General features: G+C 41.5%; 2 protein-coding genes across 11 annotated transcripts in view; both read right to left on the bottom strand.

Moving 5' to 3' along the window:
- The window catches only part of ANK1 (ankyrin 1), a 67,132-nt gene extending 59,785 nt beyond the window's left edge, over window positions 1-7,347 (bottom strand). For 3 of the 10 annotated variants that reach the window (XM_068662140.1, XM_068662138.1, XM_068662141.1), the window contains exon 1: window positions 776-944. In XM_068662140.1, the coding sequence (XP_068518241.1) occupies window positions 776-901 (126 nt within the window). In that variant the 5' untranslated portion in view covers window positions 902-944. Of the gene's footprint in view, window positions 1-775; window positions 949-7,294 lie in introns of those variants that run through there. The other 7 variants (XM_068662144.1, XM_068662148.1, XM_068662137.1 and 4 more) reach the window with 5 other exon arrangements.
- Window positions 7,348-7,858: 511 nt separating this feature from the next.
- KAT6A (lysine acetyltransferase 6A) overlaps window positions 7,859-25,508 on the bottom strand; it is a 41,044-nt gene continuing 23,394 nt past the window's right edge. The window contains exons 10-18 of the mRNA XM_068662122.1: window positions 25,180-25,295; window positions 23,859-24,000; window positions 23,105-23,266; window positions 22,667-22,760; window positions 20,945-21,176; window positions 19,651-19,861; window positions 17,951-18,640; window positions 16,818-17,136; window positions 7,859-13,000 (exon numbers count right to left, since the gene is read on the bottom strand). Coding sequence (XP_068518223.1) covers window positions 10,413-13,000; window positions 16,818-17,136; window positions 17,951-18,640; window positions 19,651-19,861; window positions 20,945-21,176; window positions 22,667-22,760; window positions 23,105-23,266; window positions 23,859-24,000; window positions 25,180-25,295 — 4,554 coding nt within the window. The 3' untranslated portion in view covers window positions 7,859-10,412. The remainder of the gene's footprint in view (window positions 13,001-16,817; window positions 17,137-17,950; window positions 18,641-19,650; window positions 19,862-20,944; window positions 21,177-22,666; window positions 22,761-23,104; window positions 23,267-23,858; window positions 24,001-25,179; window positions 25,296-25,508) is intronic.

Raw genomic sequence — 25,508 nt, 5'->3', positions numbered from 1 at the left:
CTGCTCCTGCAGGAAGCTGGCAGCAAGAAAACAAATGGCAGTAACTTTCCAGAGGGAAGCTACAGCTTGGAACAGCTGGCGGACCAAAGGCTCCCACACCTCAGTGTCAGCAGAGGGGAAAGACACCTCTTCTTGCTTCTGACCGCCTGCACACCCCCTGCCAACAAGCAGCATGCTGTTCTTGGGAGGGGTGACCCATGTCCTGCTCACAAACAGCCTGCCCTGAGCAGCAGCAGAGCTCTCAGCCTCTGCACAAAACTGCTCCCTCTCCTTGAGCGGCCACCTTACCCTGGGTTCGGTGCTCTGGGTAAAGCAGGGCATGACGTGGACACTGAGACCACTCCGTCACTGGAGAAAGGAGTGAGGGTCACTGGCCCCTTCGCTGTGCATATATAGAGCAACTCTGGGAAACTGCATGAAGCTAGAAGCCAGAAATGTTATCTCAGAGATCAAATCTGTTACTGGCAGATGATTAAAGGACTTGGAAGTGGGCTGTGTGAGACTCTGGCTGCCCAGATGAACCCTTCCCTTCCTCTCTCCCTTCACCCACCTTTTTTCTAGCTTCCTTCCTAAGTCATTGGGGCAAACAGCAGCCTCCTGACCCCAAAAGTTGTCCTCCGTTTGGCAGGGACTGTTCCTTATGCTGCGTGCACATGAAATTGTACAGGGAGCAGGCTGCCCCCCTCTTCTCTCCCCTCCTCCCAAACGCAAACAGCACCCACTGCCACAAGCATAGGCATCTGGATATAGGGCTGCTCGCCCCAGTGCCACTGACCTTTTTCTTCCGGTCCCGAGAGCGGTTCCTGCGCTTGCGATTGGATTCTTCCTTTTCCTTCTGCTCCTGCAAAGCCTGAGCCTCAATATCTTTGATTTTCTTCAGCTGCTTAGCTGCTTGAGCCATGGCTGGTCAGGCTGCAGTTCCCTCCAGAGCTCACAACGGCACTTTCCACACAGCACCCTTCTGTTACTGGCCAAGAAGGTCCCTTCCCCTAGCTCAAATGCTGTCGACCCAGATGGGTGTGAAAGCAGTAATGAGAGGAAGATAGAAAGCAGACAACAAGCCCCAAGGGACAGCCGATGTCTCCAGCTAATTGCTAGATGGAGTCCAGGACACCTTCACAAACCATTAATAATCCTAAATCCAGCTGTTCCAGACGTCCTGTGCACCATTTCAGCAGCCCCTGACTGCACTGGCACATCATGCAGAATCCTCCTTGTGGGACAGGACACCGGGCTGGTGCAGCGCTCGCTCCTTCACTGTCTCTCCTGCAGTACGAGAAGAGATGCAGGCAGCCAGCCACAGGAAGGAAAATAACTCTCAGCAATTAATGCAGGATGACAACAGAGAAGCAGTGAAAAAGGAGGATGATGCATTTCATCTTGACTTTGGGGCTCTCTGTAGCAATGCATTAAGAGCAGTAACCTGCATGTAGTCAGTCAGTGGCTTCACCACTGCAATGCTGCTAAGGCAGGCACATATTCCAGTCTCTCCGATTTTCTCTCTCTCAGTCACTCTCTGTGAAGCATCCGCATCACTCGCTCACTCTCTGGGTTATGATTCCAGCTCCTTTCAGGGGGAGCTATAGGCAGGCGCTGCATTGGTTAGAAGGAAGGCAGCATCCCTCTCAGAAAATAGCCGACACTGCAAAGGCTGTGCCAAGTACCGGAGCAAAGTGCAGCTTAACAGCATCCTTTTCTCATTGCATTTCTCCACGGAGTGAACAGCAAGGGGAGGGGAGGGATCTTGGCTGTGAATGGGAGACAGAAACCAGGGGCTCAGTCTGTTCTTTGATTACACAGCTCCTGAAGAGTAAAGCCCCTGCCCATTCAGGCATCACCAGAGCTCAAGTCCTCTCCAAAGAACCCTGGTTAAGGCTCCTGGAGTCAGTCACCCTTTCTCCACACACATCTGTACATTTCACTTGCAGCTGCCTTCCTGAAGCGCAACCAGTGACAGGTCAGAAGTCAGGGATCAGGCCGAGCGATGTAAATTTGGTTCCTGCAGATTGTGCCAGTGGGTGAGATTGACACTTTGGTGATGACCACATTAGCTGCAGCAAAGTGTGCTCTATTCAGACACTTCTTATCAGCCCTGCCTTTATCAGTCCAATTCTTGTGTACCCCTCCCCCCGCCCCCCCAAACCCCGTAAAGCTCACCTATGTGTAGACCTATGGGTAAAGCACTCAGAACATTATCTGCCCAGGTAGCAGCCCTGCATACCCTGTGCTGTTCTGGCACAGCCTATTTTCTACATAAAGGGTCCCTTTTGTATCAAAAGACAGGGAAGCAGGGATTAATGTTCTCAGCAACTACTTGACAGGTTATATAGAGTGACAGGAAGCGGAGAAATGCAGAATTAACTTAGGCGCTATAGGTCACTTTTCTAAGTTTTCCTGCATTTCCTGCATTTCTTTCTCCTTTGAAGTTCCTCCAATTCCCTTGCTTCATCCATAGACTAAGAAACAGAAACACAGATTAAAAACAGAAAAAAAGATCTGTGTATCTTAGTTTATATGGCATATGATGGGTAAGAATACAGCAAACGTTTATGGGGTCCTAATAAAGTCTGAGAACAGGAAATCATCAAATTTTACAAGGGTTTTCCAAGGACACCTCTAGTTCTCTCTCCTCTACTCATCTAGATAAATAAAGCACTCTACATACAGCTGCACATCTTTATACAGTAACATCTTATGAACACCCATCAAAAAAAAAAAAAAAAGTATAGTGAAAGACTCTATAGATAGGAGATGCCACATGCACAGCTGCACTCAGTCACCCTAATCTTGTCTCTTCCACTGGAAACACTTCACAGACTAAAAGAGGCAGAGGCCAAATCAAAAAAATAAAGATATATATATATATATATATCTGCAGCCACCAACATGTACACAAGAGGGAAATTAATTGTCACAATTAACCATAACACACTGAGAATTCCTCAGTTCTGCCTGTGTGACTTTGCACCCTAAACCAGCTCCCTGCCAGCTTAGAATAATTTCTGAGGAACTACCTCATTTTTCAAAATAGGGAACCCAGGAATTAAACCAAGTTCTGCTAAATGCAACTGCAATGGTTCCCACCACATGTGCAACTCCTCACAGTGCTTGGGTCTTGACCTTTCAGAACTGTGAGACAACCTGCCTGTGGAGGTCCAGGCAATGTCAGCAAGCCAGCAGCAAGATACTGCTGTGAGTACATCTCATCCCTAACCCACGTTCTGCCTTCGTGGCTGCAAGCTTTCAGCTGGGCCAGACTTCTGCAACCCAGCCCCACTATGTGGCAGGGTCTGCTTGCTTGCAGTCAAGCAGTATCAGTGCTACAGCCCAGGCTCTTCCCTGAGATGTTCTGTATTTCCTGATGCTAACAAAGCATCCACTATAGACAAAGCTGAATGGCACCAGGCAGTGGCCGTACACAGACTTTTGCCTGTAGGACACTGTCTCCTCCTACAAAGAGATCCCATCTTAACTCCCTATAAGCCACAGCAGAACAAGCACAGGACAAGAACAGTTACCATCAAGGGAGAAATAGGATATGGGGTCACACTTTTGATGCCCCAGGGGACACAACGGAGAATCACCTCCTTGTAACTGTCCAAAAACCTGCTTCCTCCTCAGTGCACACACAGGAAGAAAGAAATGCAGTCTCACAGAAGGAGCAAGTATGTTTTCATGAGCTCCTCAAGTTTGAGGATAAGCTCCTCATACGCTCAGCTGCCATCTTGTTTGACACAGAATGAAGCACTTATTCAAATAAAAATAGCAAAAAGATTCTAAGGATTCTAAGAAGAGATATGAAATGTATACAGTAAGGCTGAAAGAGTTCTCTCGCGCACTGGCAGGCAGTTTAGGAGGCAGCTCTGACACCACAGAATTGAACCAGGATTGTCTGTATTTGGTTTTAGGTTGGGGGTTTGACCAGATGACCTCCAGAGGTCCTTTCCAACCTCAAACATCGTGATACATAAAGGGACAGCACATACTAGTGCAGAACCTTCAGACTGGAAGAAAGGTGACAAAGGAGCACAGAAAAATGTGAGTGATACAGATAATGTCCAAAAGGAAACAATTGCACATTATTTCATACAACAGAAGAATCAGAGGCACCATATTTAAAATAACTAAAAATATATATCCTTTCCACTCAGCAGAAAAATTTACAGAATGCTACAGATAGCAAAACATACAGGAGTGAGACAAATTTGGGCAGGAAAGTTCCATCACAGATTATTGAACATGATGATTTGGGCTCAGCCTCCTTCTCTGGAAGCCCTTAAACCACAGCTTGATTAGAATGCTGGGACGAGATGCTAAAGGGAAGATAAGATGCAGAGAACTTTTCAAAAGATAGTTCCTGGACACAGTATTTATCTTACCCCCCCCCCCCCCCCCCCCCCCGTTGCACTATGTATAACTGATCCTGACTGGAAAACCACTAGACACATGAATTGCAAAATAACCCTGTCTCCTGTCTGCCCGCAGAGAAGAGCAGAGAAGCAAGACCCCAGACAACCCCAGGTTCAGACTCCATCTGTAAGTCAGAGAGACTTCTGATCTAATACCATGTAGGCACACCTCGTAGAGCACCAAAGCAGCATCAGCTATTTGCAGGAAAAAAAGGGTGCACTTCAGCAGTTCAGTTGCTTTACCGGTGCAGCTGAGAGGGCTGCCTGTGCTTTCCCAAGAGCAGAAATCCTTCCCTGTTCAAATCCATTTTCCTCACCAACTCATTCAGAGTAATGTATTCATCATACCCCTGACTATAGCACAGTGCCCCACAGCTATGTGAACGCTGTCAGAGCCTCCAGGCAGCGCTTTCCCATGTCTTCCTTTCTACCTTCCTCCTGAACCATCATCTGCTACTTGGACTCACTGAGCTCTGCACAGTATTTGTGACAACATTCCTGAAGACAGTGGGCACGTTTCTTAACATATCGCCTGTCTCACAGCTGGATGCACACAGAGATGATCAAGGGCACCTGTGATAGCCTCTAAAAAAAAACACTTTTTCAGTGTTTCTCTTTGTCCCTGGAGTTTTTACCATCACCTGCTGACCTCTCGCTGTACGCGCCTGGGCAGTTCTGATCACTTGCCAAGGACCAAATTCTGCAAATTGCTTTGGTCTCAACAGCATGCTCCCTAACACAAACCAAAGGAGGACAAGGACAGTCCTAAAGTAACTACAGTCTTGCCTACATCAGACTGCAGAAGACAATTTTTGTCAGAAGGGAACACAAAACAGCTTGAACTAGCTGCTCTGGAGAATAGCTCCTCCCAGCAGGATTGACTGAAGCCCTGGTTTGGGAAATCTGCTGTCCAAAAACAATTTATTTCTTCCTACATGACACCCTTTTCCTCTCCTCTCAAGATACCAGAGAGGATTTTGTCTCTATCAAACTCTACATCCAGGGATTTTGTCCTTTTACAACCCTAGCATATAGTGTTTCATGCTTAGTGCTTTAACTTGAGGGTGAGTGACAAGCCTGCTAGATGGTCTTCCAGTTCACGGAGGGTTGTTTTTGAAACATCTACATTGATTTTTGACAGAGTGATTTAAGAGACTGAGTTAACTGGAATTAGTTATCTCTGCCATATACATAAGGTTGTCCTGTGCAGGGGCTTACACAAATCATATTGTTTTGTGCACTGTAGGTGTATGGTTGGTAGAAAGTGACCCTAGAGATCTGCTGTATTTGAAGAAAATCTCATCTTCTTCTCTATTCTTGCTATTTCAGAATAGAGGAAGGACACAGGACAGAGGAAGTGAGAAATGGTCTTAGCAATAATTTCACTTAACTTGCCACTTTTTTTTTTTTTCTCCAACACTGATTTTTCTCTTCTTTGAGTAAGTTGTTCAGGAAATACACAAAACAGTAGAAAACGTATTATGGATCATATCTTGTTGCCGCTTTTCTGGGTGGAGAAATATAAAATCACTCCAAAATGGGGAAACAGAGGATGAAAATTTCAGTACGCAGACTTCCTCCTTTAGCTGAAAGATACCAGCTGCATGCATTAGCCAACATGATAAATTACATGAAACTTTTTCAAGAGCCTTATTTAATGTTTTGGCACAGAGCAACAAACTTATCACTTTTTCCTTGAAAACAGATTATTTGTACTATCATATTCATGACAGACTAGGATTGTACTGTGTCAAATGACGATCATATCAACAACAGGGTCCCTGTTCCAAAGGGTTCACAGGATAAAGGATTTCACATGGGAGAACAAATAGTTATTGACAGAGGAATCCTTAAGAAAATAATCACACAAATGAATCAAGGACAGAAGAACCTCCTGTGAGGAGGGAAGTACAGAAGCAAATTTCTGTCTGCCTGCAAGGCAGTGCAGCTGTTTCAAGAGATGAAACATGTCGCTGGAGCTCTGCTCTGTTCTAGGTGAAGATCGATGTTTGTTGAAGTTGCTCAGATTCTGTGTTAGGGGCAGAAGGATTTTACATTCAAACTTCAATTTCAGGCAGCTATTTTTAGCCATATTATTCTGGCTGACAAGCTGTGAAGATAAAAGATGCTGCAGGCTGCACCTCAGCTTCTGTAAACTAAGCCTACCTCAGCCTATCAGCATTTCCGTGTTACTGCAGAGACAGGATCTCAGCAAGCATCTCTCTCCCCAAGTTAGGAACCTAATTAAGATGTTTCTGTTCCTTTTAGTGTTTTTTTTTTTTTGTTTGTTTGTTTTTGTTTGTTTTTTTTTTTTTTAACTACCTCACTGATGAGCTCTCAGCCTTCCAATTAACCTGCTGAAAAGCCTCAACACTAGTCTCCCTGGCAGAAGTTTGTACGTTGCTGTTGGTTGCATGTGAACTCTTCCCTGCATATTGAGTGTTGGTAACAGACATTTTGGTCCACATACTGACAAATTTGGAGCAAGATGGGTAGTGCTGAAGGGAATAGTTTTAGTGGTCAAATAGTTTTAATGGTCAAATTAAACATGTTAAATATGGATTTAGATATCAAATAACAAGCAAATACAAAAAGAATCCAAACTATAACCCCCAAGTACAGAATAAATGGGGCACAATGGGCGGGGGGGAGAGGGGGGAAGAGGCGGACACCCTCTACCTTACAACTTTGCTATTGGATGGTGACAAAGCTTAAAAAAAAAAAAAAAAAAAAAAAAGGGAGTTATGAGCAATATACAAAGAGCTTGCGAGCTTGCTGGCACCGAATGGTTACTGCAGGCTTAACTCCAACACTGACTACGGGAAAATAACACGGGCGCAGCCAGCTGCAGGACGTGCGCCTGCTGGGGGCCTGCGGGCGTTTACCTGCAGGTGCCGGCCCGCTCCCCGCAGCTCTCAGGTGACCGCCGGCCCCCGCCGGCCTCACCCGCGGCTCCCCCCCCCTCCCCTCCGCTCCCGGCTGCGCCGCACGACGCCCCCCGGGCCCGCACGTGCTCAGCCCCGAGGTGCGGGGCGGGCCGGCAGCGCCCCCTCCCTGCACGAGCGCGCGGGACACCGCGGCGCGCGCCCCGCCTCGCCTCGCCTCGCCCCGCCGCGCGCCCCCGGCCGCCCCCGCGCATGAGCGGACGGGAACGCGCTCGGCCGTGCCCGCCGCGGCTCCGCCTCCCTCCAGCGCTCGGCCGGTGCTGCGGGTGCTCCTCGCAGAGGGCGAGCTCGAGCTGCAGCAGCTCGCTGAGGTTTTCCCACGTTCTCCTTCCTGTATCGCTCTTCCCAGGGGAAGCTGAGCGCCACCACGGGGAGCTCGGCCGCCGCGCGCCTGGGCTCCAAGGACCCCGTCCCTTCCAGCCCCAAAGGTGAAAATCAGCCCCGGGGGCTGGTGGCAGAGTTGAGCGCTCACGGGGAAGAAAGAACCCACATGCACAACAGACATCCAAAATGGCTCAACATAATTTATTTTTTATGTTAAAATGTACAGAGTTCTTTTGAAAGTACTTGCTAGAAAGGGGAAAAAAAAGTGATATTACATACAAGTAGAGGAAGGGAGACCATCCAGCCAGGAGCGTATGACATGGAGAATTACAAAGGCATCTAGGCACCCCCTTCCCCTTAGCTTACAAGTCACCATGAACAAAGTACAAAGAGGTTACAAAACAGGAAAAGCAAATATAAACAGACAGGAATAGACTCAGCTTCATTTGTACATGCGGCTTTTAGAGGCATCTGGAGCTCCTATTCACACACTCTAGAGATCTCTTTAAAGAGAATTTTTATCTTTCTTAAAATAGTTTTTAATATTCTACAACAAAGATAAAAAATTTTAAAGATGGAATGAAATGAAAAAGCTCTTATTTTAAAAGGCATCAAAGTCACTAACAGTGAGATTTTTTTTTTTAATTTCTTTTAGAAGATTACCCAAGTTATCTTGCTAAAAATACATATTTTATTTTATTTTTAAACAGAAGTGAAAAATGGTAGGTACCAATATTACTGCGTTGGATAATTTCTTTTTATATATAGAAAAGAACATTTTTTCTACAATAGTTCTACAGTCACAAAGGCTTGTGGAAAAGGGAGCTGCCCAATTGATTTAAAAAAACAAAAATAAAACATAAAACCAAAAAAAAAAAATACAAAACCAAACCAAACATAACAGCAAACAAACTAAACTCACGGCCCTCATTTCAACAGCTTCTCCTCCTGCTGCAGACCCGTGCCTGCCCCACTACCCCCAGCAGTCAGGAAGCAGTGACACAGCTACGATCTAGGAAGGAGAGGGCAGCACAGTGCGCTTTCTACATGGGATATTTGGAACTGGAATAGTATATACAGAGAAATGGGGTCCTACACAGCCTTGTACATGCTCAAAACTAAACAGAAATAAGAAGTGGAAGTCCTTTGAATTCTGCCTTTTATGGTTAGCAGTTATTGGAGGAAAAGTCCATTTTAGTGCATCTGAAGAAACCCAACTTTTAGATTCTTTTGGTTTTAAAACAAAAGAAATTAGTCTTAATGTGTCTGCATTTCTACTTCATATACAATTAAAAAACAACAAAACTCTACCTTAAAGGGTATCCCTTTTTGTATTGGGTGACATGCCAGCAACTGCTGTCTCTATCACAGAGCAGTGTAGCCAGAAAAGAATGCAAATGGGATTATGCAGTAATAAACAGCAAAATCCTGCCACCTGCATCCTACTGTGGTGTTTGGGCTGTTTCACTCCTGCAGAACAGGCAATTCCCCTCATTTCCCACACTAGATCAAAAGTGTGGCTATTCAGATGAAACGGCCTCAAACATAGCAGAAGAATCAAGGAAGTGTTCGATGTCACCAACTCCCCCCAAGAGCGGCACATTCAGCTACTTCCTACACCACACCAGGAATGGAATAGTGACAAGGACACCATAGGGTTCTCATCAAGCCACCTAAAACATACACTTTATCTTCCAAGATTACCTAAGAAAAAAGGTTAAGAGGCAGACCACTGGAAACAGCTGCTTTTGAGCTCAGCCTACTCAAAGGCTCAGAACCAAGACCCTCAGCATTTCGAAGTACATACTAAAGCAGAGTTTGGGATCCAAGTTATGGCTGACATGCAGTTCACCTGAAGAGCCTGCAACCGTATTTTGTCCTAGCAGCCCAATAACCATGCTATTCTCCTCATGACTGCACGAGGGTTATTAACAGCTCTCTCAAGATGCTCCCAGTAGTTCAGTGACAGAACATTTGTGCAGGCGCACATGTGCATGTCTGGGTGGTGAACAGGATCTGTTTGAAGTTACATTATATTTTCAGAATGAAACATACAATTTCAGTGAACTCATCTACAAAAACACCGATTTGAATAGTTTGTTTACATGTAAATCCAAATTTTACTGAAGGGGAAGGAGTCAGGGAAAGATAAAGATTAACATTTTTTCCTGACTTGCAGAAATGAAGAGCTTCATTTATCCTGTGTCCCTTTCCACGTCTCCCAGTAAGTGCCTCCTGCTAGAAGTAGGAAACTTCAAGTGGGGTTTGGAGGGAAACGCTGTTACTCTTTGAGATGTCAGACATTTTACATTACTGCAGCACTAAAAACTGCATACAAAGGGGCACAAGAAAGGGAGAAGGACATACATTTGAAAAAAATTTAGAAAGATGATTTAACTGTTACACATATTCTGTCCACATGGTCAGCAAAGTAAGGCTCTTTTTAAATTATGAAAAGATTTTGTGCATGTTTTCCCTCTAAAAAATATCTGTAAATGATTTTAGCTGTAAAATGTTTCAGGATTGTGAAGAAAACACTACCCCCCAGAACAAAAACAAAAAGCAACAACAAAAAAAACACCAGGCTTCCTAAAAATAAAATAAACCAAAGAAAATCCCTCTAAATCTACAGCAATATTTTAACTGGAAAAAGGTCCATTTTCTCTGGTTCGTCAGTATAAAAGGTTCCTTTATTTATATATATTTAAGTTTTTAGGATGCAAGTTCATCTTGCTCATCTTCTCATGTACGGTCCATTGAGAGACTGCTTGGGCACCCCTGCAGCATTCATGTAGCTGTGATGGGAGGGGCCAGTGTACATCATGTTCCCATGAGGATTTGGCTGCATAGGCTGCTGGGTATAGGCCTGGCTCCCCATCATTCCCATCTGCATCTGCATAGGATACTGTGCTGTCTGGTTCATGTAGGCAGGGTTACTATGGTAACTGCTGTTCATCATGGGCTGTGTCATCCTGTAGCTGTTCATGGCGTTCAGGGTGTTCATATTCATGGAGTTAACATTGTACGGGGTGGTTGGCATGAGGTTGACCCCCATGTTCATACCCCGCTGAACAGCCAATGTACGAGGGCCGGCCTGCATGGCGACTGCGGGTGGGCTGCGGCCGTAGAGCTGCTGCTGGTGTGCACTCGCAGAGGGCAGCGGCGCTGATTTAGAGCGGATGGAAATGTGCCCCTTGACCGGCATCTGCCCCTGCAACCTCTGCGTGTGTGGAATGCCAATATTGGTAGCAGACATGTTACACTGAAGCAGAGGTGACGTGAGGTTCATGGTGGTAGACGCCAAGTTCGGTGGGGGTGTCATGGTGGCTTGTGCTTGTGGTGTGCCTGCTAATGGGTGAGAGGGAGCGAGCTGAGCCAGTCCTGTGTTGGACAGAGAAACACTGGTTGCATAGGAAGTCACAGCAGGAGAATGGCTATAAGGCATGGCATGAGGGTCCATAATGGTGTTCGTCAGCTGCTGCAACTTGGCTAAACTGAACGTGGCTGATGGTTGTGAATAGCTCCCAGCCCCAAAATCCCCTGGAATCCTCTCATAGATGCTTATGTTACCAGTGCTTCCTGATTCAGGTATTTCCATGATCATAGGTGCTGGGGTGAAGCTGTTGTTCATGCTGCACTGAGACAGTGGAGGTTGCTGCTGGGGTGGAGGCGGGGGCTGTGGCTGCTGTGACTGAGGCTGCTGCTGTTGTGGCTGCGGTGCTGGTTGCTGGTTACTTGGAGGCCTTTCTACGACACAGCTCTGAGGTGACTTGATATTGCAGTTAGCTGCAGGCTGGACAGTGCTTTGCTGCATCATGCTGCAACTGCTGCCAATGTTTGCCATTTGCTGAGTGACAACACAACTATTCTGAGTGAGGCTGCTAGAAGAGGACAGTCCCCCATAGGAACAGCTGCTCTGGGAAGAGTTATTTCCACAAATGCTGCCTCCCATAGTAGAGTCATAGCTGCTCGGGTTTTCGTAATTTTCTGTAGTGCTCTCAATGCTGCCAAGGTCACTGAAGCCACTATCCACCACCTGCTGAGAGTGGTCCGATACTGAAGGCACATCCATCATGGGGCTGGTCTCCATGTTCTGCATAGAGGGTGCGGACAGGGATCCTTGTTCAGGGCTTATCTGGGTGTAGCTGCTCTCCAGAGCAGGCACATTTGGGCTGCTGACAGAACGTACAGACTGGCTGGGGTGGGACTGAACAGAGGATATTGGACTGTTGTGTTCTGAGGCCTGGCAATCTTCAACCATTGATATCTGAGGATCCTCCTCAGTCTGGGTATAACTCTGCAGAGTCTGACAAGCTGCAAGAGTTTCTTCACAGTCCTGGTAAGCTACATCATGCTCATTGCTTTCCTCCTGTGTCAAGGACTGGACTGCTTGAACAGTTTCAAGATCTAGTTCGCTATGAGGAATCTCTTCCTCTTCCTTTAATTCAATTAATCCTTCTTTGTTACTTTGCTCTTCTTCATGATCATCCTCAGACCCAGGGACATGCTCTGAGCCCACTGATGTTTCATTGGAAGCCTGCTCTTCCTCAGAATCTGCCTCTGCTTCATCTTTTCCTTTTGCATCTTCTCTACTGTTTTGCATGTCTGCTTCTAAAAAACATTCCTGCACATCGGGCTCCTCCTTCACGCCTTCTCTGGCAGGCTGTTCCTCCAATTCTTTTTTCTTCATAGACTCTAGATGACCATCATCTTCATCATCAGCATCATGGTCTTCATTTTGATTTGTCACAACTGCAATTTCATCTTCTTCTTCATGGTCATGCTCAGGTTCATCTAGTTCTTGCTGCTCTTCTTCTGATTGCCTTTGCTCTTCTAATACCCTTGGCTTCTCCTCTACCTCCTCTTCTATCTCAGGCTCTTTAACTTCTGGCACTGGACTGCTGCTGCTGTCCACAGGAGAAACTGCTCTTACTTCACTGCTGGCTGTATCTTCCTCTTCTCCCTCTCCTACCTCTTCTGCTTCCATATTCACATCTTCCTCTTTCCTTTCCTCAGTTAGAGGTAGCTCTTCTTTCTGCTCAACACCTTCCTCTTCATCTGAAATTTTGGGCTTACGCCCTGGTTTTGAATTACCTACCACTGCATCAGCTCCCTCACCCTGAACTGACGATGGCACTTTTTCCCGGTTCAGTTTAAAACCCGGTTTTCGACCAGGTCTCTTCTTCCAGTGGATTGGTTTTCGGCTCTTGCCTTTTGGCCATCCCTTCTTCTTTTTCATGGGTGTAGAAGTATCTGGTTCAAGTGAACAATCCTTTGCTTCACATTTTCTCAGCATAGATAATGGTTTCAAAGTTGGGGTACCTGAAAACACAAATGGAAAGACACTGTTCAAACATTTTGTTTTACCCGAGCATTCACAGAAGCTTTCCCAAGTATTCCATTATGATTATCAACTTCATACATCAATAATAGCGTAGTGATTTATTGTGAAGGGAGCAAGAAGGATCAAAGTCTACTCATCAGCAGTCACACAGAACATTACATTTTCAAAGAACACCGATGATTTCAAGATTTTGCATGGTCAAAGCTCTTAACCTTCAATGTATAAATCAATGAAGCACTAGTCTATATAATAAAATCCTGGACAGACTCACCACCCTTTAAAAGATTTTATTTATACAATATGCTTACAAATGAAAATGTTCCAGTGTAGCACTAGATGTTACAATAATATTGTATTTCCATTTAGATCTGTATTTTGTGCCTCTGCTGAAGAAAGTACTTCTGCTTTGTCATGGCTTATGTTTTTGAGCGTCCATAATGTCAATAGAAATATACAGGTGACTGAATTTGCCTGGATTTTTTTTTTTATCCTGAGAAAACAATTAAGGAAGCTGAATTTCACTCTCATCTGACTTTCATTTGATGAAGCAATTTCTGCATTTCAGTGGCTTTCTAAATATGAAAATAGGTTCACGGCCTATACTGCCAGAAACAAACGCTGACATAATCTACTGAGAACTTACTGAATACTATAAGGCTTTCCCTGAAGCAATTCTGTCTTCAACCTGTTGATTAGGATAGCCAGTGACATTTCACACAACAGTTGATAAACAATTGCATTGACACTAGTTGATACTCATGCTTTATCATCTGAATTTCTGTCTTCAGACACCAGATTTTCTTAATCTGCTTTTGTGTTAGTTTCTTTCATCTGCTGGGCAGATAATTCCTCTTACCACACAATAGTCCTTACATAAGCAAATATAAGTAATAATATTTTGCCTCTGCTTATAATCTAAGGTGACAGAATTATTTGAATCTGTCATTAGAGAAAATGTGTTTCAGTGCCTTAATCAGCTCATGACTATTCTTCAAAGTTTTTCAGTTCATCAATACTCTTTTAAAGTGCAAATAACTTAGTAAAGACAGTTGTAGTAGTTTCACTAAATCTAAATAAAGAGATGACTGGGTGTCTCTGCTCCACTTGAGGTTTCCCTTGTTCATATATTTAACGATTATATGAATCTCTTTGACTGATTTAGAAAACCATGCTCATCTTCTTACTGACAAGACCTTCAAATTCCTGTGAGACCATCCCAGTGAAATGCACTTCAGTTCATTTACCAAATCCCCTCTTTTCCTGTCAGCTGTTTTTTTTTTTTTCAATATTTGCCCCAAAATAGTAGTAAAGGCAAACAAGATTCACAACAATCTCCCTTTCACCCTACTGATAAAAAAGCAGCTTAATTATCTTAATTAACTAATTATCTTAATTAACTAATTATGTCAGGCATTTATTCTGAATGCCCCTGACCAGAAACATCCTGGAAAAATCCTGAGTATTAAAAATTAACTTAAAATAAATACTGATTTCAAAATTCAACAACTCCTTTAAGTCATCCATAAAATAGATTTGGAGTGTGAATAGAGGAAAGAAAGTATCAACCACAGACAGCATATATTTAGGCAGGAAGAAAATGCTACTTTCATGATATTTGTTAAAGCATTAATATTTAGGGTCTTAAAAAAATTAAATTAACCTGCTTAAAAAACAAACAACAAAAACAAAAAACTATTTCTCTTCCCCTTCCCTTACGTTTTCTATCTACTACGTAAGATTAGCTTTTACCATCTCTTACCTAAAGATACTGTGCTTTCACCTGTACTGTCATGGATTTAATATCTTAAAGAATAAATACATAAAAATCTTATGATGGTAGGCTCCCCTTAGAGTAATATAATATTAAACGTGTCTGGTTCTGGTCTCCTCCATACAAGAAAGATATGGAGGCACCGGAAAGAGTCCAGCAAGAGGCCACTAAGACTGCTAAGAGACTAGAGCATCTCTCTTATAAGGAAAGGCTGAGAGAGCTGGGACTAGAGAAGGCTCAGAAGGATCTTAACAATCCATGCAAATACCTGAAGATGGGCATAAAGAAGATGGTGGCACACTTTCCAGCGGTGCCCAGTGACAGGACAAGAGGCAACAGGCACAAACTGAAACATAGAAAGTTCCCTCTAAACATCAGAGAACACTTCAGGTTGCCCAGAGGTTGAGGAGTCTGCCTCCTAGGAGATACTCAAAAGCCATCTGGACACAATCCATGGCAACTGTGTCCTGAGCAAGGGAGCTGGACCAGATGACCTCCAGAGGTCCCTTCCAACCTGAAGGGACTGTGATTCTGTGATTTTTACCACATGCAGTTGACACTGTCTTTACAAAAGAATATGGGTTTAATAACCACTCAACTTTTCTGCACAGTTTTTGAGGATACTGGGATACATACATCCATACACGCTTTCTGTTGCGCTTAGTTAAAAGTCAGTGTGCAGGTGAGCTTGAACAGAAGATCCTTACAGCATTCACATTCACAGTAGAACTCTTGTAGAAGCAGGAAAAGCAAAATAATACAGCCCAACCTGTCAAAGAGCTCCCTCTTCTCCTAAGTTGTACAACACTGTTAGAATATACAGAGAAGCTTTTTTTGTTTCCTATACCACAGAATACCTGTCTTCCAGAATGCCAAATCCATATTAAATACCAGCCTCAAGTCACTACACCACACTACCCATTCTCACCGTAGCCCTGACAGCAATCAGAGCCAATTCAAACTCTAATCAGACACCAAATTTAATAGATTGAAATGTCACAGAGGGAAATCATAAAACACCTTCCACGCACTGACTCAGCTAGACATTAAGTTAGTATCTAACCCAAAACACCCTTAGCTATTAAGAATGTACAATCAGCTTTCTGTAGTGAAGGAAAAACTGCAGTGAATCTAAGCTTCCCATAAACATTTCTAACTCATAGTTATGATTAAAATACTCTAAATCTGAACCAAGTATAAGTGACTTTTATACTTCCTTTTTGAAATGTCAGAAGGCTGTGCCACCACAATTCCACCTAGTGTAATGCTTTATCCAAAATGTCCAGTAGTAAGCTTTTTGTACTGCTTGATTATTATCCCCATGTAATAATATGTTTAGATAACTGAAAATACATCGTATTTTCTCTAAGATCACTTTAGTTTTACTTCGCATATGCAAACACAACTGTATCAAAGGCAAAAAAAAAAAAAAACAACAGATACAGTATTTCAGGAGCAGCAAAACCCTAAATCAGTGTGCTTATTACATTATTACCTCTGAGGTACTAACAAATTTGCAGAAGTTCAGAAACAAAGCATCAGAAGTGACACCAGGAAACAGGAAGCACTAAATTGAAAACAGGATGGTAAGAAAGTGAAGCATTTACAAACTAGGTGAGCAAGAAATTTATCACTGTGGTACATAGTGTATGTAAGTCATAAAAGTGACTTTCCAAATATCATTCTTTATTCAAGTATCACTCTTGATATTAAAAGCTGTGAGGCAGGACATGTAATGTGATGAAAAACAGGATCTCAAAAGAAATAAGTATTTCTCTGTTATGGAAAACTGAGGACTCTCTAATTAATTTTTATTTTATTGCTGTAAGCAGCTCTGCTGCACAGGTTTTTCCACAACCGCTTACACCAGATCCACTAGAAACGATGAAATGAAAATGCCCTGTGATCGGGTCAGTGCTTAAAGTTAAGGCACCATATTTTCATAACATTTGGGAATGTTTCAGGCTGGTATGACTAGTAACTTATGCTTAAACAAACTTTCAAAAGTTTACCACCAAACATACCATTAGTGTCATCGGATTCCTCCTCATCTTTGGACTTTCTCTTAGAAGAGGGTCTGTTCCTGAGGGTGTCTTGTGGGGCTAAGTGCCGAAAGTATCCACTGGGCAAAAGTTCATTCTCCTCGTCTTCCTCCTCCTCTTCTTCCTCTTCCTCCTCCTCAATCTCAAATGTAGGCTCTAATCGTGGCATTGGTCGTTCAGAGTCTGAATCCTCAAATGGTTCATCCAGCACTTCTGTCGTCTCTGAGATTGTTTCAGTGACAACACTGCTGTTGTGGTGCTTACGCTTGCGTACCCTTCTTTTCCGATGAAGAATTGGCTTCTGAAAACAGAAGGTAGAAGAAAAGATATTTTTATCATGTATACTAAAAATAGGATGCTAAAAAAAAAAACAGAGAACATGAACAGCAGAGTTCGACAGTCTAAGTAGGACCAGGGATTCTTTTTTTGAATTCAAATTTTGAACTTCACTTGGAAATACAGGCCAGCATCTGCCTTCGTTTAGACAGATATCAAATACAATGCAAGACCATAGACTTTCATGCATATTGATGGATGGGCATCTGTGCATCTGTGATGGCCATCTTTAAATGCTATAAGCCATTTAAATAGCTGAAGATAACCTTAACAGATGAGAATTCAGAGTCACTAAAGCATAGATGTGAATAGTTTAGAATAATCTACAAAGGTGATATAGAAAATAACTTTTTAGTGTAGCATCCCATGAAGACAGGATTTTCTTGGTCATGTTGACAGACATCTCCAAGGTAAATGATTCCAAAGACTTTATGCTGTGATTTTAGCTGTTTAGATAGCATTTGTGTTTTTAAAGCTTCTTTTAAAAGTAGGATTGTATCTGTTTTTACTCAGTGTAATTGAGTAAAACTTTAACGGGCAAGTTGGAAAACATCAAACCCACAAGTGAGAAATCTGGAAAAAAAAACTACCTCTGATGCAAAAAACAAAAACAACAAACAACACACCACTAGCAGTAAGATAGCATAAAGTACTCTCCAGAGACCTGGAACACTGAACAGGTGTTACTTGTACATTTAATTGCACTGACCCTTAAAACAGTACCAAGATATTGACAAAATATACTGCATAACAGACACAACAAGAAATAAAGCGCACACCTTTCGTTTTAAAGTTGGCTTGGTGAGAACAGGTGGAGAGCTTGATCGGGGACTCACAGGGTCATCATCATCATCTTCGCTACTCTCACTAAAACATCTTGGAAGCGCCCTATCACTATCGCGGTAGCGGCGGGGTAATCTTTCACAGTCTTCTGGGAACCTACACTTCAGTGACTCCATGTTTTTCAGCTGTCCTCTCCATCTTTCCATACCTTCACTGTACCGCCGACGAGGAATTGCAGATTTTTCACTTTTGCCATACTGCACCTGGGAAACTGCAGATTTTTCTTCATCATCAGCATACCGACCTCTTGGGGCTGGAGACTTCTCCTCACATTCGCCACATCTTCCCTGCAAAGCTGTTGACTTCTCCTCACATTCACTGCACCGGCCTTGTGAGGCTGCTGATTTCTCTTCACATTCACTGCATCGCTCACCAGGAATGTCTGTCTTGTCCTCAGTGGGCAATATTGGTTCCTTCTCACAAAAGGTCTCTCGAAGTTTTTTGCCCTTGCGATTCCATCGACCTCTTCGTGATGACTGACTGTTTGCAGGAAGACTGTCCAGGGGAAAAACATGCTTGTTTGGCCGTGTAGAACTGACCGGAGCAACAATGTCTGGCTTTTTTTCATTCTTTGTAGGTGAATAAGGCTCTTGCTCTTTCTTCTCCCATGACACAGATTTTACCATCTAACGTAAATAAAAATAAATAGATTTCATACTTCCTATTTAATCATGCACATCTCTCCTGAAACTGATTCAGCAAAAGCTTTTGAGCAAGAATTCAGAAAACTTTAACAAGGGTGACTTTTCAGAATCTGAGAATAGCAAATGAATAAATGAATTGACTTTTATGATGTTGCAATATTGCCCACTGCAATTCCTTTCCCTACCAGATGACAACGTACCCCAGATTAGCTTCCTGACAATTGACTTCAGTAGGCAGCAGCCATCCAGTGGCCTGCTAGAATGCAAGCATAACCTTGCTACATTCAAACATAGTATTTACCTCACAATTATCTTGAAAATTACAAGAAGTGTTTTTTCCTAAAAATGCACAATGAGTTTCATGCGAATGTAGTAATGTTCTATAATTTCTCTCTGAAATGGTACTCTAGTCAGCATTCATCACCTGATGTGAGAGCACAACCCTTCCAGGTTAGCAGCCTAGATTTCAGAAAGTTTCACTGCTCTGTGAGCAGTGATTTACGATAAAGTTACTGGTGATTTTGCAAAGCAACAATGGAAAATATTTTGGTAAAAAATGTTGATGATTTTTTGTCATTTTTATTTATGGAATTTCTCACTTGTAGAAGTGCTGGGTGCCTTCAAACTTAATGCCTTTTCAGTAATTTGATGAGAGTCCAGGTTGCTTGAGAGTAGGAAGGGGGTTGTTTTGCTATTTTTTATTTTTTTGAAAACACCATGACTTCCACACACTCAAGAATGCATTAAGGGTGCTCTTTAATAATTTGAAAAAGACTTTAACCTTTTACAGGCTATGCCTCAGTGATACTATTTTCTAGTATCTAATCTGAAACTACAAAAATACATCACCCAATTACGACCACAATGTTTTTTTAAAATTATTATTATTATGCAGAACGACCAAGCTTGCTGTTTGAAATTTTGTTAGTACTGCCTGCAAAAGCACTGAATATAAACTATATGCCGCATAGAAGTAACCAAGTCACTCTTACGCTGGCCTCTGAATCTTTTTCTTTCTGATGTTGTTGCTCTTCATTTTCCCCATCCTCTGTCTCTTCTTCTTCATCCTCAGAGACAACTGAGTTGGAAACTATAACAGGTGTCCAACGCAGACATTCCGCATCCACATCTATAGGTCTCACATTAGTTCTAAGCTTTGCCATATGTTCTTGGATAAGTTTCTCGCGACGAATGATCACAAATCTGAACAGTAATAATACTCTGATCAACAACAGGCTACTTACTATACATATCATGTGACATACAAAATAAAGAAAAATCTGTGTACTCTTAATCATCGTAATCTCAATTGCAGTAACTTCAGAGAATTCAGGAAGTTTATTAAAAATCTACAATCTGCAAATATGCAATGGCTTCAGACTAGAGAAAGCATCTTAGAACTGAGAAAATGTTAAAATTCTTTCCGTTTCTTGTTAAAGGTGAAGCCATTATCCTTACATAGATATTACACTTACACTGTTGTTATCTGTTAAACAGTCAGGGGTTAAGCCATTTGGTAAAAAGGCAACATAAGGCAAAAGATGCTCAGTGATAACAAGAAGGTTGCTTTACAGAGTTACGTTCCCACTGCCAGACTGGATTTTATTCAGCTATTTGGGAGTAATATCACTGATTACTATTATTTTTTTAATCAAATTAGAAAGCACACTGTGAAATGAGGACATAAAGGTGCTCTAAAGTAAGTTTAACACAAACTAAGAATACAAGCCCACTCCCAAAACAGCAACTGTCTGAATTAAGAACAATTCCCTGTATTTCACTTGACTGGTACACTCAGCTGGACAAACCTCTATTCTATACCCATACACCTCATTTCTCCCATTGATCTATCCCATTGTCTGAGCAAGTTAATTGTATCTTGCACATGCAGAGAAAAGGGGAAAACAACTGTCTGCTCAGTGTCAGGAAAAAGGAACATGTTCCCTTCTCTCTAGAGATCCTCCTGCTCTGTCCTGTGAGGTTATTAGACTGATTATGCAGAGGGACCCCAGGAGAACAACAGACCAGGTTGCTTTCTCTCACAGCTGTGAATTACTTGGACATTTCACAGCTGCACTGCTACATGGCTGGTAACCTCATGCAGCTTCAGCACAGGACAATTCTTTTACTGCATGAGAACATCAAAGATCTCAACAGTCAATATTTGGTCACATTACTTTTAAATAAAATCAAGATTATTGGATGTGACTTGTCTCCAAACATCCTTGAAGTTCATTCAAATACACCTGAGTTTGTCTGGAAATAAAACAGGAATACGGTACTCACTGATCACTACGGAAGTCAAGCATTCTCAGGTGATGCAGAGTGGAAGTGATATCTTGAGGGCAGATTCCAGTCAGCTTACTCAATTTCTTGATGCTTAATTGCTTGTCATGTTGGTGATAAAGGCACTCCAATATTACACTTTTCCAATAAGCCATATATGAGAGTCGTCCCAGGTCTGACAGGGGCTTCTCTGGTGATCCTGCTTGACCTTCACGCTTTGAAAGCAGATAGCCTAAAGAATCACATGAAAAAATGTTCAAAAAATTGGCATATATAGCTTCTGCATCCTGTTACTCCAAGTTCTACAAGAGCAAGAAAGTAGCTGAATGCTTCTTATGAGATAATATATATTACACTTTTGAAGGATGCACCGAGTGATCAGCCCTGTTCTGGGGGGTTCAAATTTCTGTTATTCAACGATAGAGTACGAGGTTTCTAAACTACATTGTTTTTCCACATTGGCTATGGACAATACCACAAGATGGCAGCAGTTGACTACCTAGAAACTAACCTAGGACTGTAGTACAGATAGCGTGAGGTCTGCTGAATCTTTGAAACTACAACTCTGCCAGTTAAGTCATTAATGTATCTATCAGTGAGTGTCACTTTGGGCTTTGAAGAAATACATGATTTGAAAGCAAATAACTTCAGCAATTGCCATTAGCTTAACTAGTGACAACTGCCTCAGATCAGCTACTTTGTACAAAATTCATTAATTTTAGACAAAATTAAGATGGTAATTGTCATTTTAAAGAAGATAAAAGGAAAACATATTTTAACTTTTTAAAACTAATAAAGCAAACAATTTACTTAAAAATTCTCTATTAAGAAATTTCAGGGCCATACTAGAGTTCTTCTACCCATAGAAGAACCTCAATTAAAAGACTGTGATACGCTGCACAGGTTCAATAAGACAGAGAGGTTATATCTCCCCAATATAACAAAAAAGAAAAAAAAAATCAGCTGACAAAGGCGTGTTCTCACTGCTGCTCTACTATAGCCCAAATCTGTTACTTTCTCAAGATATATCACTGAGTTCCATTAATTGATCAATATTTTCAGGAGAACAACATCTTATCTGCACAGGATATTTACTATTCTAGAACTATTCTAATATAATTATGGCAGTAGAGTTTCTCCTTAGGACATTAACACTAAAATTAGCATGTCCACAGGGAAGGCTATCTATATATCAGCATAGTAAGTGAGGTATAGATACAGTGGCAAGTTTCTTAGTGAATTTACTAAAATCCACATGAAACTGAGAACTGTTAATAGTATTCATAGCCAAAAGCCATCTTTTTTTTGTTGCTCTCAAGGCTAAATTAAAACCTAAGTATGACTACCTTTTGCTTAAGACACATTCACTTAATCAAGCTGCTGAAAGTTTGAACACACCGTGTGGTTTTAATTGGCTTTCTTTATAACTACATGCACAAGATAAGCTTCTGCAAAAACCCTATACTTGCAAATGCCTATAGTTGCTTACACCTGAATTAGAGGAAAATTCATCTACTTGTTTTCAGAATTTAAGCTTTCCAACAAAAAGACTAAGTAGTTAAGTTCAGATTACTGTGAATATCAGTATTCTTTTTATGAGATCTTGTTTTTTTTATTATTATTATTATTTTATTTTTTTTATTTTTAAAAGATATCCTCTTTAATGACTAAGTCTTTAATTAAAATATGAAAAGGAGAAAAAAAAGTGAAGAAGTTTCTTACTGAAGTCAATTAGGAACCTGCCGTAGCCCTTACGCTGGTATTGTGGAAGAATCATTATACAGGAAACATTGTATTTCTGTTGGCAGTGTTTTTCCTGTTGGGAAAAAAAATAAAAATAAAAGCAGCAAGTTTTAAAAGCAGAAAACTTCTGACTAGTCAGAAATATGGAGTTGTACAGAACAACTTCTAATTAGTTATCAAAAACTGAGATAGAAAGCCACAAAGGTTTTTATTTATTTATTTATTATTATTTTTAGGAAAAACATACTTGAGCAACAGAAAGACTTTAGAGGAGAGAAAAATATTAAAACTCTATTACCATCATTTCAGTTTGCATACTATATTACATAAAATGCAAAGGCCTAAATTACAGTTAAAGACTCTGAAGCAACATTTCTCACCAGAGCAATTCCAAGTCTGAAGCATTCAAATACTTGCCTTGGAAAAGTAACCAACAAGGTGACAGCCCTTCACATCGTTCTGTGTCAGCACGTAGAAAAGAAATGGCTCCACATCATAATAAAGAGTCTTATGGTCCAGGAAGAGTTTGGCTAATAAGCACAAATTCTGGCAGTAGATAGTGCTGACATTGCCATCAACCTTACAAAAACGAGGAGAAGTTGTTACACTCAATATTCTGTCATACAAGAGAATGCTTCATCTGGGCATCCCTAAATATTTGACACATGTAACAATAGGAAGGCTTCAATGCCACAGGCAGAGTCTAAAATGATTTAAAATTTCACAGCAAAAAGGCCATGGCTGAGTCCCTGTTACATTTGTTAGAATCATGGAATATCCCAAGTTGGAAGGTACCCATAAAGATCATTAAGTCCAACTCCTGGCACCACACAGGTCTACCCAAAATTTTAGACTGTGTTTCTAAGTGCACAGCCCAATTGCTTCTTAAATTACCTTAAAAGAAGTTAAAATTCATTTTCCTGAAATGAATAAGTTTTTTTTTTGTTTTTGTTTTTTTTAAACACAGCAAACCTTCTCACACGATTATTGTATGAATAATCTATATATGATACCAGCACCCACTGCTTGCTTGTACTGCTTCACCCACTGCTTCATTCTTTAAGTGAATGCTTGAAGAATGAAGACTTCAGGGCTACAGAACACTCACACTACTGGATGCTGAAGACCCCATCTTAGAGATAACAGTGAGTGGCTTCATATCTTAACTTACCTCAAAGACTGAAATATTGTTTTTTCTGTAAATTTCATTGGCTGGAGGATGAAACCAGCCACACTTTTTCATATGCTGTTGGAGAATAGTTCTGCTTTTCATATACTTTAGACAGAATTCACAAAGGTATAACTTAGGTAGCCTGTAAGCAAAGGTGAAGAAAACCCAAGATTGAAGATACAGACTTTTACATGAAATTCCTCACTCCTGCAGATAAAGAACTTGATGAAAACAAAACCAGTATACAGTGAACCTATGTATGTGCTAATGAGGACAAAAAACCTTAGCATGCTTAAAGTTACAGCATTTACTTATTCTGTAATGAATACGTATTTAAAAAAAAGAAATCCCCATGAGAAATCTGTCAATGCCATCACAAAGCCATTTCATGTACCACATTGACATAGACAATTTAAATGAGTATCTTGTCCTGCTGTGATTTAATTCCATTTGCATACACTAACTTGGGCAGGGATGCTATTTCGCAATTACATTTAATACACTTAGCAGAACTAGAATAATTCCTGATAACAGACCGTATGCTCTGTGGTAGAAATGGTATAAGTTTTATTTCATTTTCTCTCTCTAGCTACGGCCTTCGAAAGTTATTCCTCATTCTGAATCAACTTTATGTCTGAAGAGTTTACAGTCTAGACAGTTTGAAAAGTTCTTAAGAAACAGAACATAAGAACAACTAAATGAGTATCAGAGGAGAACATTTCAAATGCTAAGATGTAAAACAATAAACATTCATGATTTAATGTGTTGAACTCCGTACAACATAAAAATACATCAGAAGTCATTCTTATTAAATTTCTTCTTATTTTTCTCTTTCAAGTCTTATATAGCAAACAGCCCTTTCTAATAAGGTCATTTAAAATACAGTTAACAAATCTGCTGAGGGAATACGGTATTATTTTATATCAAGAATTTTATATCAAGATATTGCCACGTGTCAAGAACTACTGCAGTCAGCCAGGATACTCTAATCACTTACAGCCCAATGTCAGATCATTTAGCTGAGGCTGCTCTCTCTTCAACATAACATGTCTGTTCTTTGGGAATCTATGTAATCTTATGTTTCCGTGGCCATTCTAATGTTCACAGCATATACAGCATATTACGGAGAGTTTATCGCCTTTCTGATTCAGCCTAAAAAAAAACTTCAGACGTCTACAGACTCCCATGAAAAGTATCTGGATTACATGTACTTGGCGTCTGTCCTACATTCACATACAATCTTCTTAAGATTTCCACACCTGCTGGACTACAGCTTTCCCATAAACACTGAAGCAGAACAAAAAAGGATGTTCACTCGTACCTTGAGTATTCCTGGGGATATGGGGAGGAGTACCAGGTCTGGATTTCATACTTGCCAAATTCGATGACAGAGGGGCATCGGACTTGCGGATCAGGAGGTCCAGTCACCCCTACTTTCTATGCAAGAAAAAAAGACATTTATGTGAATTCCCAACTGAAAGACTTGCAAGCTGAAATAAATTGAAGTGTTTCCATCTACCCAGTCCATCCTACTCAATCTGAACTCGAAGAAGATGCAGAAACCAGCAATCACATACCAAGCAAACATGATTCACAAAATTGAAGTAGTGAGTATTGTCATATCAAATATTCCACTACCTTTCACACTGT

This window comes from Anas acuta, chromosome 27 (genome assembly GCF_963932015.1).
Source record: "Anas acuta chromosome 27, bAnaAcu1.1, whole genome shotgun sequence".
In the NCBI taxonomy this organism is placed as follows: domain Eukaryota; kingdom Metazoa; phylum Chordata; class Aves; order Anseriformes; family Anatidae; genus Anas; species Anas acuta.
Note: the sequence above shows the minus strand (reverse complement) of the source record. Positions and strands in the feature narration are given on the sequence as shown.